Below are 14,534 nucleotides of genomic sequence, written 5' to 3' on the forward strand. Positions count from 1 at the left end.
TTTTGCAGTAATGCAGTGCCATATTTTCCCTTGTACATTTTTGGCTTTTTCAGTGTGCAACTGTATGCATTTATAGTTACTATGTTTTTTTCAGTTAGCACCTGTTTACATTTGTTGGATATGCAGGTCAGTTTTTTGATATTTCTAGTGAGTCTTTTTCTGACTGAGCACTCCGCCCTAATGGTCATGTCACACACAACAACAGCGATGACGACATTGCTGCTAAGTCACCATTTTCTGTGACGTAGCAGCGTCCTTGCTAGCGATGTCGCGTGTGTGACATCCAGCAACGACCTGGACCCTGCTGTGAGGTCGCCGGTTGTTGCTGAATGTCCTGGACCATTTTTGGTCGTTGCTCTCCCGCTGTGAAGCACACATCGCTGTGTGTGACAGCGAGAGATCAACAAACTGAATGTGCAGGGAGCAGGGAGCCGGCTTCTGCGGACGCTGGTAACCAAGGTAAATATCGGGTAACCAAGCAAAGGCTTGATTACTCGATATTTACCATGGTTACCAGTGTCCGCAGCTTCTTGAAGCCGGCTCCCTGTTTCCTGCACACATAGCCAAGGTACACATCGGTAACTATAAGCAAAGCGGTTTGCTTATTAACCCGATGTGTACTCTGGCTACGAGTGCAGGGAGCCAGCGCTAAGCGGTGTGCGCTGGTAACCAAGGTAAATATCGGGTAACCAAGCGAAGCACTTTGCTTGGTTACCCGATATTTACCTTAGTTACCAAGCGCAGCATCGCTTCCACGCGTCGCTGCTGGCAGGGGGCTGGTCACTGGTCGCTGGTGAGATCTGCCTGTTTGACAGCTCACCAGCGACCATGTAACGACGCAGCAGCAATCCTGATAAGGTCAGATCGTCGTCGTGATCGCTGCTGCGTCGCTACGTGTGACCTAGGCTTAAGACCTGGCTGTGTTCATAACCATTGTAGCAGGAGCCTAGCTCCCCATACATGGAGGTTTGTAGTCCAAATAGTGGCATTTTTCCCAGATACGGATGTTTTTAACCTAGATAGTGGCATTTAAGTTAGGTTCCCAGATTACAGAGATACTGTATACCTTGCCGTTGGTGTCCAGGCTTGCATGCATTGGCCAATACATAAACTAAATATTTCTCTTTTGCAGTAATGCAGTGTCATATTTTCCCTTGTACAGTTTTGGCTTTTTCAGTGTGCAACTGTATTCATTTATAGTTACTATGTTTTTTCAGTTAGCACCTGTTCACATTTGTTGGATGTGCGGATCAGTTTTTTGATATTTCTAGTGGACTCATTTTTAGTTACCTTAAATAATTCCTTCTGGACATCCGCTGTAAATATACAGCGCAAATCAGGATTTACTATATGGCGTGAGCTCATAGGTTGAGCCCGCTCATGATGGCTGTGATACACAACCAGGATCTAACAACTGCAAATAGAGCTGAGATTTGCCCACAGCCTTTAACCTGTTAAAGCCACTGTCAATCTCTGGCAGCAACATTTAGGGTAAGTTCACACAGTGCGTTTTTCGCGGTGTTTTTGCGCACTTTTCGGGTGCGTTTTTGCTCAGAAAACTGCATGACTTTGCTTCCCCAGCAAAGTCTATGAGTTTTCATTTTTGCTGTCTGCACACAGCGTTTTTTTTTTCAGCTGCGTTTTTGTGGTGCCACAAAAACGCAGCATGTCAATTATTCCCGCGTTTTTCATTGCGCTTTTCATCCATTGAGTGCAATGGGATGTTGAAAGACGCAATGAGAAACGCAAATAGGTGCGTTTTGGTGTATTTTAGTGCGTTTCTAAGACCAAAAACGCAGCTATAAACGCAGGAGGTGGGTAGTAAAGTGACATGTACAGGAAGAGGATTCCTTCTGTCAGTAAACACAGAAGCGTGAATCCTCCCGGTACCGTCACCGCCGCTTCCACCTCCCATCCTGTGCATGTATGCTGCCGTGCGGCGTCATGTACGGGCGGGAGGTGGAAGCGGCTGCGAAAACAAAAGTGAACAGTAGAAAAAAAAAAAGTCATACTCACTTGTCTGCAGACTCCCGGTGCCATGCCCGCTCCCAACTCCTCCTCCCAGTACCGCCGCTCCAGGTGTGTGCAGTCTCCCCGGGTACGTATGCCTGCAGGATGCAGGACCTGGCGATGGATCACCTGATGCAGTCACCTGACGCATCAGCTGATCGTAAGTCTCGGGGTGACGCCAGCGGCCGGCCGGCTTAACCTGTCAGCGGATGCGTCAGGAGACTTCATCCCTGATTACCGGCAGCTGCTGCAGCGATCGGACAGGATCAGACTCGCTGTAGTAGCTGCCGGTAATCAGCACATAAGTGAGTATTTTTTTTTTTTGCACCGATGAATCATCTGATTGTATAAAAGCCGTTTATACAATCAGCTGATGTGTGATGTGATTCAGGCACTTGATCCTGACACATCATCTGATCGCTTTGCCTTCCAGCAAACCGATCAGATGATATTGGATCCGGATTGGACGGCGCGGGACCCTTGACCCAGGATTACTGCGGAGGGGGGGGTTCTTTATTTCAATAAAGATGGAGTCACTAATTGTGTTGTGTTTTATTTCTAATAAAAATATTTTTCTGTGTGTTGTGTTTTTTTTATCTTTACTAAAAATTCATGGTGGCCATGTCTAATATTGGCGTGACACCATGAATTTCGGGCTTAGGGCCAGCTGATAATATACAGCTAGCCCTAACCCCATTATTACCCAGTGAGCCACCCGGCATCAGGGCAGCTGGAAGAGTTGGATACAGCGCCAGAAGATGGCGCTTCTATGAAAGTGCCATTTTCTGGGGTGGCTGTGGACTGCAATTCGCAGCGGGGGTGCCCAGAAAGCATGGGCACCCTGCAATGTGGATTCCAATCCCCAGCTGCCTAGTTGTACCTGGCTGGACACAAAAATTAGACGAAGCTCACGTCATTTCTTTTTTTTGAATTATTTCATGAAATTAATGAAATAATTAAAAAAAAGGGCTTCTCTATATTTTTGGTTCCTAGCCGGGTACAAATCGGCAGCTGGGGGTTGGGGGCAGCCCGTACCTGCCTGCTGTACCCGGCTAGCATACAAAAATATGGCGAAGCCCACGTCATTTTTTTTGTTTGGGGGGGCAAAGAAATCCTGCATACAGTCCTGGAAGGAGGATGCTGAGCCTTGTAGTTCGACAGCTGCTGTCTGCTCTCCTGCATACACTATTGGATGGAGGATGCTGAGCCTTGTAGTTCGACAGCTGCTGTCTGCTCTCCTGCATACACTATTGGATGGAGGATGCTGAGCCTTGTAGGTCTGCTCCCCCTGACTCTCCCTCCAGCATACAGTCCTGGATGGAGCATGCTGAGCCTTGTAGTTCTGCAGCTGCTGTCTGCTCTCCTTCATACACTATTGGATGGAGTATGCTGAGCCTTGTAGTTCTGCAGCTGTCTGCTCTTCTGCATACACTAGTGGAGAATGAAGAACATATTGAAGAAGGAAATGACATCAGACCTTTTTTTTGTTCACTGATAAAAAACGCATAAAGACGCAGTGAGCAAAAACGCAGCAAAACGCAGCAAAAAAACGCACCAAATCGCGTCAAAACGCGTGCGTTTTTAGCCGCGTTTTTTCGACGCGGTTGCGTTTTTGTGCGTTTTTTGCCGGAAAAAACGCACAAAAACGCAGCGTCAAAAAACGCAGTGTGTGAACCTAGCCTTAGGGCAGCTTTGCACGTTGAGACATCGCACGTGCGATGTCGGTGGGGTCAAATCGAAAGTGACGCACATCCGGCGTCACTTTCAACATCACACTGTGTAAATGCTAGATGATACGATGAACGAGCGCAAAAACGTTATCGTATCATCGTTGCATTCACCGACATTTCCATAATGCCGGTGCCGCGACAGGTACGATGTTGTTCCTCGTTCCTGCGGCCGCACACATCGCTGTGTATGAAGCCGCAGGAGCAAGGAACATCTCCTTACCTGCCGCCGGCGGCTATGCAGAAGGACGGAGGTGGGCGGGATGTTTACATCCTGCTCATCTCCGCCCCTCCGCCGCTATTGGCCGCCTTCCGTGTGATGTCGCTTTGACGCCGCACGACCCGCCCCCTTAGGAAGGAGGCGGGTCGCCGGCCAGAGCGACGGTCGCAGGGCAGGTGAGTGCATGTGAAGCTGGCGTAGCGATAATTTTCGCTACGCCAGCTATCACACGATATCATACCTGCGACAGGGGCGGGGACTATCGCGTGCGACATCGCAGCATCGGCTTGCGATGTCGCAACGTGCAAAGCCCGCCTTACAGTGTGCAGCCAAGGAACATGCTGTTCTACAAGCCCATGGCCCCTCTCTCACCTCACCACCGCAATCCTATTGAGGCATGCCAATGGCTTGTTACGGCAGATGAGAGTTTACTGAAGACCCCCGTATTTTCATTACAGTACTCCATTGAAACACAGCCTGTGGCTGGCTTCAATGAACACTGTGATCTGTGCTATATACAGTAATACTAATGTAGTGCAGTATATATATACTGAACAAAAATATAAACGCAACAGTTTTGTTTTTGCTCTTATTTTTGATGAGCTGAACTGAAAGATTTAAGACTTTTTCTGTGTTTACAAAAGGCTTTTTTCTTTCAAATATTGTTCACAAATTTGTAAAAATCTGTCTTGGTGAGCACTTATTCTTTGCTGAGATAATTCATCCACCTCACAGGTGTGGCATATCAAGATGCTGATAAGACAGCATCATTATTGTACAGGTGTGTCTTTGGCTGGCCACAATAAAAGGCCAGTCTAAAATGTGCACAGATCTCACAGCTTTTGAAGGAGTGTGCAATTGGTATGCTGACTGGAGAAATGTCCACAAGAGCTGCTGCCTGTGAATTTACTGTTCATTTCTCTACCATGGGTCATCTCCAAAAGCGTTTCAGAAAATTTGGCAGTACATCCAACCAGCCTCACAACCACAGATCACGTGCAACCACACCAGCCCAGTACCTGCACATCCAGCATATTCACCCCCAAGGTCATCTGAGTCACCCGGACTGCTGCTGCATCGAATTTAACCAAAGAGTTTCTGCACAAACCGTCAGAAACTGTCTGAGGGAAGCTTATCTTCATGCTCGTCGTAACTGACTTGAGTGGGCAATATTATAAAACTACACATTTTAGAGTGGCCTTTTATTGTGGCCAGCCTAGGGCACACCTGTGCAATAGTCATGCTTTGTAATCGGCATCTTGATTTGCCACACCTGTAAAATGGATGGATTATCATGACGAAGGATAAGCGCTCACTAACACAGATTTAGTCAAATTTGTGAACGATATTTGAGACACAAAAGGCCTTTTGTGTACATAGAAAAAGTCTTAGGGGTACTTTGCACACTACGACATCGCAAGCCGATGGTAGCGTTGCCGAGCGCAATAGTCCCCGCCCCCGTCGCAGCTGCGATATCTTGTGATAGCTGCCGTAGCGAACATTATCGCTACGGCAGCTTCACATGCACTTACCTGCCCTGCGACGTCGCTCTGGCCGGCGACCCGCCTCCTTCCTAAGGGGGCAGGTCGTGCGGCGTCACAGCGACGTCACACGGCAGGCGGCCAATAGAAGCAGAGGGGCGGAGATGAGTGGGACGTAAACATCCCGCCCACCTCCTTCCTTCCTCATTGCAGCCGGGACGCAGGTAAGGCGATGTTCCTCGCTCCTGCGGCTTCACACATAGCGATGTGTGCTGCCGCAGGAACAAGGAACAACATTGTAACATCGGTCCTTCCGAAATTATGGAAATGACCGACGTTACACCGATCATATGATTTCGACGCTGTCATAGTGTGCAAAGTACCCCTTAGATCTTAAGGCTACTTTACATGCTGCGACATCGCTAGCGATCTCATTAGCGATGTGAAATTGTAGACTTGCGATCTAGAATTTCACATCGCTAACGAGATTGCTAGCGATGTCGCAGCATGTAAAATACCCTTTAGAGTTCGGCTCATGAAATATGAGAGGTAAAAGAAAACTGTTACTTTTTTATTTTTGTTCAGTTTAGTAAAAGTTACTAGCCGATGTCTAAAGCCTGCTTTACACTTTACGATATCACATACGATATCGTATGCGATCGTACCCGCCCCCATCATATGTGCGGCACGTTAAATTTGTTGACCGTGTCGCACAAACGATTATTTGCCGTCACACATCCCTTCCATACAACTTTGATGTGGGCGGCGAACATCCACTTCCTGGAGTGGGAGGGACGTTTGGTGTCACAGCAACGTCACGCGGCAGCCGGCCAATAGAAGCGGAGGGGCGGAGAGGAGCGGGACATAAACATCCCGCCCACCTCCTTCTTCTGCATAGCCGGCGGGAGCTGTGGGACGCAGGTAAGATCTGTTCATCATTCCCGGGGTGTCACACACTGCGATGTGTGGTACCTCGGGAACATTGAACAACCCGACGTGCAATTTTAAGGAAATGAACGACGTGCATGCGATGAACGGTTTTACATTCAATCGCAATCGCACGTAGCTGTCACACGCTACAACAACACTAATGATGCCGGATGTGCGTCACTTACGACGTGACCCCACCGACACATTGTTAGATTTGTTGTAGCGTGTAAAGCCCGCTTAAGTCCCCTAAGGTGTATAAAGAATCCAGAGAAACTAAAGATTGAGTAAAATAAAATTTTAATTGCCACACTTTTCCCCCATTAAAAATAAAGAATTTAAAAATTAAAAAAGATACACAAATTTGATATAAAAGTCCAATTTATTTAAATATAAAATTAATTATCCAGATTGGTGAACACTGTATACAGACAAAAATAAAAAACTCAAAATTGTGCTTTTTTGGTCGCGCAATGCTGAAAAAACAAAACAAGCAATCAAAATGTTGTATCTATCCCAAAATGATAATAAAATTAGCTTGCCCCCTAAAAATAAGCTCTGAATCAGAAAAAAATTACATAAAAATAAAAAAGTTATTGGTCCTGGAAAATGGTGACACAGGTAAAAAGAAAAAATGTATTATTTTTTTTTATAAATCACAATTTTTTTTTACCACTAAAATACAAACAACTAGACAAGATAGGTATTGCCATAATTGTACTGACCTGGACACTCATGAAGCCAAGTAATTGTCACCACATAATAAACACCGGGAAAAATAAACTCCAAAAACAGTTTTGGAATTGTATCTTTTATGTCGATTTTTCACTGCACTGGGATTTTTTTTCTGTTTTCCATGGTATCATTCCAAACTACAACCTGCCCTGCAAAACACAAGCCATCATACAGCTATGTAGACTGAATAATAAAAAAATAAATAAAAAAAAGGCGCTTGGATGAAGGGCAAATAAACAAAAGCACAAAAATTAAAATTGGCTCCATGGAGAAGGGATTAAAGTGTTTGGTTATGCTGACTATTGTAAATGCATTCCTTACCAGCACACTGCTGCATTATAGCCTGTTTTAGGTCTAAGGCTGCATCTCCGGAGCTCAGGTGACAGCTCCGGAGTGCAGCCCGGCCTCTCTACAGCTGTCATCTGAGCTCTGGAGATCAACCCTGCCTGAACTAAACTGCAATCACCGGGGAATCAATCACTCGGTGCTCACACTTTAGTCTACGCTACACTTCGGAGCTCAGATGACAGCTCCGGAGTTCAGTGCAGGTAACCACGGCCAGGCCTGGTATTACTGGAGATTCCTCCGGTAGCCAGTCCCGCAGCTACCTGCGGAAAAGAATTGACATGCAATTGTTTTTGCTGCGGGAATCCCGCAGCAAAACATGCAGCTGTCAAAATCCGCCTAGTGCGCACAGCATTTATTTTTCCCATAGGATTTGCTGGTGAATCACTGCAGAGATGTTATGAACATTTTCTGCAGTGAAACATGCAGGAAATCCGTGGGAAATTCCATCTAGTACGCACAAGGCCTAATACTGTTTTCTTACATCATAATATTGTACAGAGCTGACTGTGCCTGTACATTAACAAATTATAGCAATTTTAGAGACTTTAGTTCTGAAGTTTGCAGAATTGTGAATCTTCTGGACTGTAAGGCTGTGTTCTAATTTTCGGCAATGAGTTTTTGGTGAGTTTTTCACATTGCGTATTCTCACAGTGTCAAAGACGCAACCTCCTACAGTTCCAGCAAAGTGGCTAGGATTTACAGAAATCGCATGTCCGCTGTTTTTTTTTTTTTTTTAACATAAACTGTACTGTAGTGCATGTTTCTTACCCGCAATATACCGATTTCTGAATTTAGTGTGCAGATCTTCCCCATAGAATTGCACTAGATGCAGAAATTTTGCAGGTAAAAAACAATATCATTTTTAGTGCATTTCTGCTGTGAAAGTGCACTAAAAATGCATGTAATCCACACATGACTGTATAAATAAAGGTTTATCAAAGCCAAATATCAGGAATTATCCAAAACAGAGCAGCATTATTTGTAACATGACGTACTAAAGAAAGACAAAAATCACAGTGTGAAAAACATAAAAGCACGTTAAAAATGCATTAAAAATTGTAATGGGAAAAAAAAATCTAAAAAAACAAAAAAAAATGTACATAATAGGAGAAGAAATGCTGGAGAATCTACAAGATCAAAATGTTACCAAATATTCAATGTGGGAACGTAGCCAAATACTCTGCATCAGTACAAAATAAGTCATGCAAAGAACTTTGCTTTGTTCTCATTCACCTCCAAGTGCCAAATGAATCTTCACCTTTGATCCTGTGTATCCAGAAATCTCAAAAATGATGTGTCGAGTTTGCTAAGACAACTACATCATTAAATTCAAAGGGACGTTAATAAATCCATTCAAAGCAAATTCTGTGTAAGTGCAAGATGCAGTTGCCATTTGATGAAGATGCTTTTTTCCCATTATTTACACCATATGGAAGACTCAGACACTGTGCAGGAGCCTAGGAGAAAATTGCGATCGAAACCTATCAAGATCTATTATAGAATTTACCATCAGTACAAAATGATTAAATTATATTGTTTTTTTAAAAAAATAATTACGTCAAGCATTACGGTAAATGCTCTTTTGAAAAGTAGTTCCAATAATCTGTTTGATTTTCTTTCTGGCATTATTCTCTCCGATGTAGTTGATTTGGATGGTAGGTCAATGTCATGTGAAGACCTGTACCAGACAGACTCCACAGCAGCATTACTAAAGGTTGGTATAGCGTCTGAACACTTATTTCACAATATGACCTCATTATATTGGATAATATACCTGATACGCCTGGAGATAAGCCTGCCACCATGGTACATTATTTTAATAGTATCCAGTAACTAGACTAATACTGCCTAAACCAAGGGCAGCATAAATCAGAGCCTGGCTGCACAATTGCAACCAAGTGTACATCTTTCTTTGAAGAACTGCTGTATTTTGGAGAAAACATAATTTGAAAAGCCAGCCGTGGACTATAGGATGAGAAACACACGATTTTTGGCCATTTTGAAAATATTGATTTTTGCAGCATCTATTTTTTTGTAACATGGGAGTCTATGGAAAAAAGATCCATTAAAGAAGTTGTCTGACCATAAACTCCAACTTTTTTCTTAAGCTAATCTGTGCTGTATTGTCATCTAAAGAACCCCTACATTTTTTTTCTAACTTTTTTCCTCTTGAAGTATCATTTTATTCTTTGCAGCTACTTTATTTACCTGCAGCTCAAGCAAACTTGACATCTTCTTGTGCTTGAATGCCGAACTTCATAGTCTGAGTTGGCACCATCCGGCCTTAATGTCCAACCCTGCCCTCTGCCTTGCCCTCTACACACTCATTAGCTGTCACTATTCTACCCAGCACTGACTTTTCATCACTCCAGCATTGGAAATAAAAGAGCTGTGATCCTGCTTCTTTCATCAGTTACAGCATCATCCACCTCACATAACATACACAATGGTAATAGATAGAGTTGTTACATGTTCCTCATCCCTAACACCTACTGTGAGTCTATAGTAGATATATGTGTGCATCGTGTGTGTGTTTGTATACATACAAACACACACAAAGAAGAAAACCCGAGTTTTTCAGCCCCTTTTTTTATGCTGAAAACGCTCTCCTCGACTTATGCGGGCGTCACACGATACTATCTATCGAGCCATCGTACCCACCCCCGTTGTTTGGTTGTTTGTGCGTCACAGGCAAATCGCTGTCACACGTACTTACCTGCTGAGCGACCTCGCTGTGGGCGGTGAACATCCACTTCCTGAAGGGGGTGGGACATTCGGCGTCACAGCAACGTCGCACAGCCGCCAGCCAATAGAAGCGGAGGGGCGGAGATGAGCGGGATGTTAACATCCCGCCCACCTTCTTCCTTCAGCATTGCCGGCGGCCGCAGGTAAGCTGCAGTTCATCGTTCCTGGGGTGTCACACCGAGCGATGTGTGCTACCCCGGGTACGATGAACAACCGGCCCAGGGAACAATAAATGATTTTTTGAAAATAAACGACGAGTAAACGATACACGATTTGTAACCGATTTGCGATTGTTCTGAGACGCTCGTAGGTGTCATACGAAACGACATCACAAACGATGCCGGATGTGCATCACGAAAACTGTGACCCCCAACGACATATCGCATGATGGATCGTCTCGTGTGACGCCCGCATTACACACAAGTAAGGATCCCACAAAAAATTATTCTCACCTGTCCTCCATTCCCGCTGTGTTTCCTTACCCACCTCTTGCGGACCGCAGGCACATAGACCCCCTAGGTGATTGTGGCCAGTGCAGGGGCCGCCGCGATTGTCGTCACCACTTTACTTCACTTGAATGATTTACGGCACCGCAAAACATTCAACTGAAGTAAAGTACTGACAACAAGCAGGTAAGGAGACACCGTGGGAATGGAGGACAGATGAGAATAATTTTTTTGTGTGTGTATGTGAACAACAGCATAATAGGGGCCAACAAGGGGACCGTAATGAGGACACAGAGGCCAATATGGGCACATTACTACAGTGGATAATATGGACACATTACTACAGGGGACAATATGGGCACATTATTAAAGGGGACAATATGGGCACACTACTAAAGGGAACAATATGGCTACACTACTAAAGGGGACAATATGGGAACACTACTAAAGGGGACAATATGGGCACATTACTACAGAGGACAATATAGGCACTTATAATATGTAGTAATGTGCCCATCCTTGTCCCCATCCAGTTGTCATCTGCCTCATCCTTGTTCCCATCCTGTATTATTGTGCCCATCCTCCTGCTCATCCTGTAGTAATGGCCCCTTTCCTGCTCCTCTTCTTGTAGCAATGCTCCATCCTGTAGAATTGTCCCCTATTGTGCCATTCTTCACACACAAAAAAAACAAAGACAAATTCTTCTCACCTGTCCTTTGTTCCCTCAATGTCCTATTTCCTGCTTCTTGCTGCCAGCAGCCTCCTTGATGAACGCTGCCAGTGCAGGGGGCCGCCGCCGACAGAGTTTTGTATCAGATGACAGATTTCCAGGTGCTGCACAGGGACGAGCTCTCTATACAGCTACTCCAATGATCATCTGCTGCCCTCTGATTAGGTGGATGATAATTGGAGTAGCTGTAGAGAGAACTCGCATATGCGCAGCGCCCGGAAATCTGTCATCTGAAATAAAGTGCTGACTGCGCGGGCCCCAAGCACAGGCAGTGATCATCAAGGAGGCCATGCGCCTGCGTGCTGCAAGAAGGATAAGGGGCTGCATGTGGCCCGCATGTGGCCACGTCTTTAAGTGCAGTGCACTACATAATGTGTGGGAGGGTGCGGGGGAAGAGGGGGAGGTACTCTGATGCACTGTACCTGCCCCACTAAGCAGCTGGGCAGCAACATGACGTTATCTGTGATGCCCGTTAACAAAGGCAGGGTATAAGCTCATGCCCCTGTTTACATGACATCACAGGAAGTAGCAAAATCATGGCAGGAGCAATCACATGACCGTTTTGAGCCTGCGGAGAGGGGCTGACAGCAGGGCAGGTAGGTAGTTGCTATATACTTACCTGCCCCTATGTAGACCAATAGTGAAATAAAAAAAAAATAAGCAAAATAAGCCAGATAACCCCTTTAGCTGATTGCTATTTAGCCATCCATTTTTCTTTCATTTGTAAAGGATTTTTTTTTTTTTTTTTTACTGGACTAGTTTCAAATGGAAGATAAATAGCAATCAGTTAACTGATCAGTTTTCGATAGTCTCCAATGTTAAAAAAGTGGATCCTGCAAAAATCAATATTTTCAAAACAGCCAAATAGTTGTGTTTGTATAACTTTTTTGCAAACGGTTTGGTGCTGGGTCCGTTCTAATTAGTTATTACTGAACATGTGAACATGGCCTAAGAAGATCGAGGTTGTCATTACATTAGTCAAGTCTCTCCATATAGTCCCCGCCTGGCCATGCTATAAGCAGCATGAATCTTATGACAGACTGGTTCCCTTTAATATTTTTTTTTCTATTTTAAACAGGAGCAGCGTAACAGTCGATACTCCTCAAGCCACAAGTTGTGAGTTTACCCCTTTTTTACAATCTCTAAATATTGGAGAACATTTATTCAAATTATCACAGACTATTTTAAAGTTGATGTTAAATAGAATATTGCACCTAACAAGCTATTACTTACCAAAAAGTAAAATGTCATTAACTTTCACTGACACAACTTGTAATTTAGCTTTTGACATTTATTACTATCATAGCTTCTACCTATTGGCTCATTTATTTGCAAGAATTCTATATTACTGCTGCCCATTTCTACAACCTTATTGACATCAATGGGGGATTTTAGCAATATACCCTTATATGTCCGTATTATGGTGCGTATTCAATAACATCTGCACACTTTTTTGCACACAGTGTTAAGGAATTAATTATTATACATGTGGCTCCTTCTTTTAATTTGTTGGGACAAATTTACTAGTGTCCTAAATTTAAACACTATATACCTAGATGAGACAGGCGGAAACTGTGCAAAATGTATCACCAATTTGGCACATCCTCCTTTCTGTCTTAGACACTCTGATCTTCCATACGCAGCATGGCTCTCTTTTTAGTCATTCATTTTGAACCAAAATAATGACACATGCCATTAATAAAACAACCTCATTTTATGACCTTCTCCACCACACATAGACCTCTGGCCCTTCTCACGCTTCTCTAGAAATTTTTAAAAACTATGAAGTGAGGCATAAGAATGATCTAAAACACAACTCTCTCTCTCTCTCTCGGGGCAAAGGCCCCCTTGCCTCCCTTTTTGGAAATACAGAGTTTTCCCTGGGGTTACATTCTTGTAAATTCTTGGGGTTTAGGCGGGTAGAGGAACCCCATTTTTTCCATGTCCTTCAGGGAAAAGAACTATAAAATACTCATCCGGTGATATCGCAACCCAACTACATTACATGCCATTTTCCCCTCGGTGTCTGACGTGTTGTAGATGTGGTACAGAAAAAGGATCGATGTTACATGTCTGGTAGAGTTGTGCTAAATTGCAACCATTTTGAGACTTGGGTAATTTCTGTTTACCAAAAAGTGAGTGGAAATAGCGTGGAGAGATCCCCTAAGGTGGCGCTCCTCTTTATGCTCACAGGGTCGATCAAATTGCAGAAAGGAGATCTGCTGCGTTTCTGCCGTATAGTCATACCCAAATATTGGAAGCAGACTAGATGTCCCACACTGGCGGATTCGCTGGGGGAGATGGCTGGTCTTAAGAGAATGGAGGAGCTAACGACAGAGTTGAATGGGTCCACTGAAAAATTTATCAGGGTATGGGGTTCGTAGATCATGTTCTTGGAATCCTCAGAATTCAGAGAGATTGTTAGGAACTCTTGAGTGGGCGGACTGGCTCCCCCCTCCTCCTCCTTCCCCCTCCTCTGTTTCCTTCTTTCCCCTATTACTTCTCTCTTCTATTTACTTTTTGTGTCACAGTTTCATCTTTAGACAGATTTGCGTTTTCTGTAGTTTTGTTGTGTGAGAGTTGCTACTTGCATACCAATAGCTGATAGGGGACCTGGGGAGATGTCTCTCTCTTGGGACCTGATCGCCATGGACCAGCCCTAAGACCTACGTTGTTTCAGTATCAGATGTGTGGAGCCAACTCTGCCAGTTTGCAAATGTATGTTATGTTTCTTCTGTTTTAAAAAATTAATAAAAATAGATTTGACACTAAAACACAACAGGTTGCTTAGTAAATTAGACATAAAGACAGATATTTACTAACTGCTATACTTACTTAAGTTCTCCATTTTTGTTTTAGGTCTTTTCCAAAAGGAGGCTTCATAAGTAAGACATTTTTCCAGAACCTATATTTATTCTTCTACAAATAAGATTCCAATGAGTAGTTCACAGCGAGGATAATACTATCATAGTTGACAGCTCTTGGAGTCTAGACAATAACCCTAGTGTGGGATGGAGAGCCTTTTTGAATTAGGATCTAAACATTGACATGAGTTTTTCTATGTTTGCCAGCCAGGAGCTCACTCCATGAGGATTTACACAACTTCTGAGTGGGGTTTTCCCCTTTAAGGTGATAGTTCAGTGAGGTTTTTACCAATGGATCTCC

General features: G+C 44.0%; 1 protein-coding gene across 1 annotated transcript in view; it reads left to right on the forward strand.

The window, feature by feature from the left end:
• Positions 1 to 14,534, forward strand: part of LOC142302574 (transient receptor potential cation channel subfamily M member 7-like) — a 254,559-nt gene that overhangs the window by 216,062 nt on the left and 23,963 nt on the right. The window contains 1 exon segment of the mRNA XM_075343678.1: positions 14,229 to 14,254. Coding sequence (XP_075199793.1) covers positions 14,229 to 14,254 — 26 coding nt within the window.

This window comes from Anomaloglossus baeobatrachus, chromosome 4, assembly GCF_048569485.1.
Source record: "Anomaloglossus baeobatrachus isolate aAnoBae1 chromosome 4, aAnoBae1.hap1, whole genome shotgun sequence".
NCBI classification, from domain to species: Eukaryota; Metazoa; Chordata; class Amphibia; order Anura; family Aromobatidae; genus Anomaloglossus; species Anomaloglossus baeobatrachus.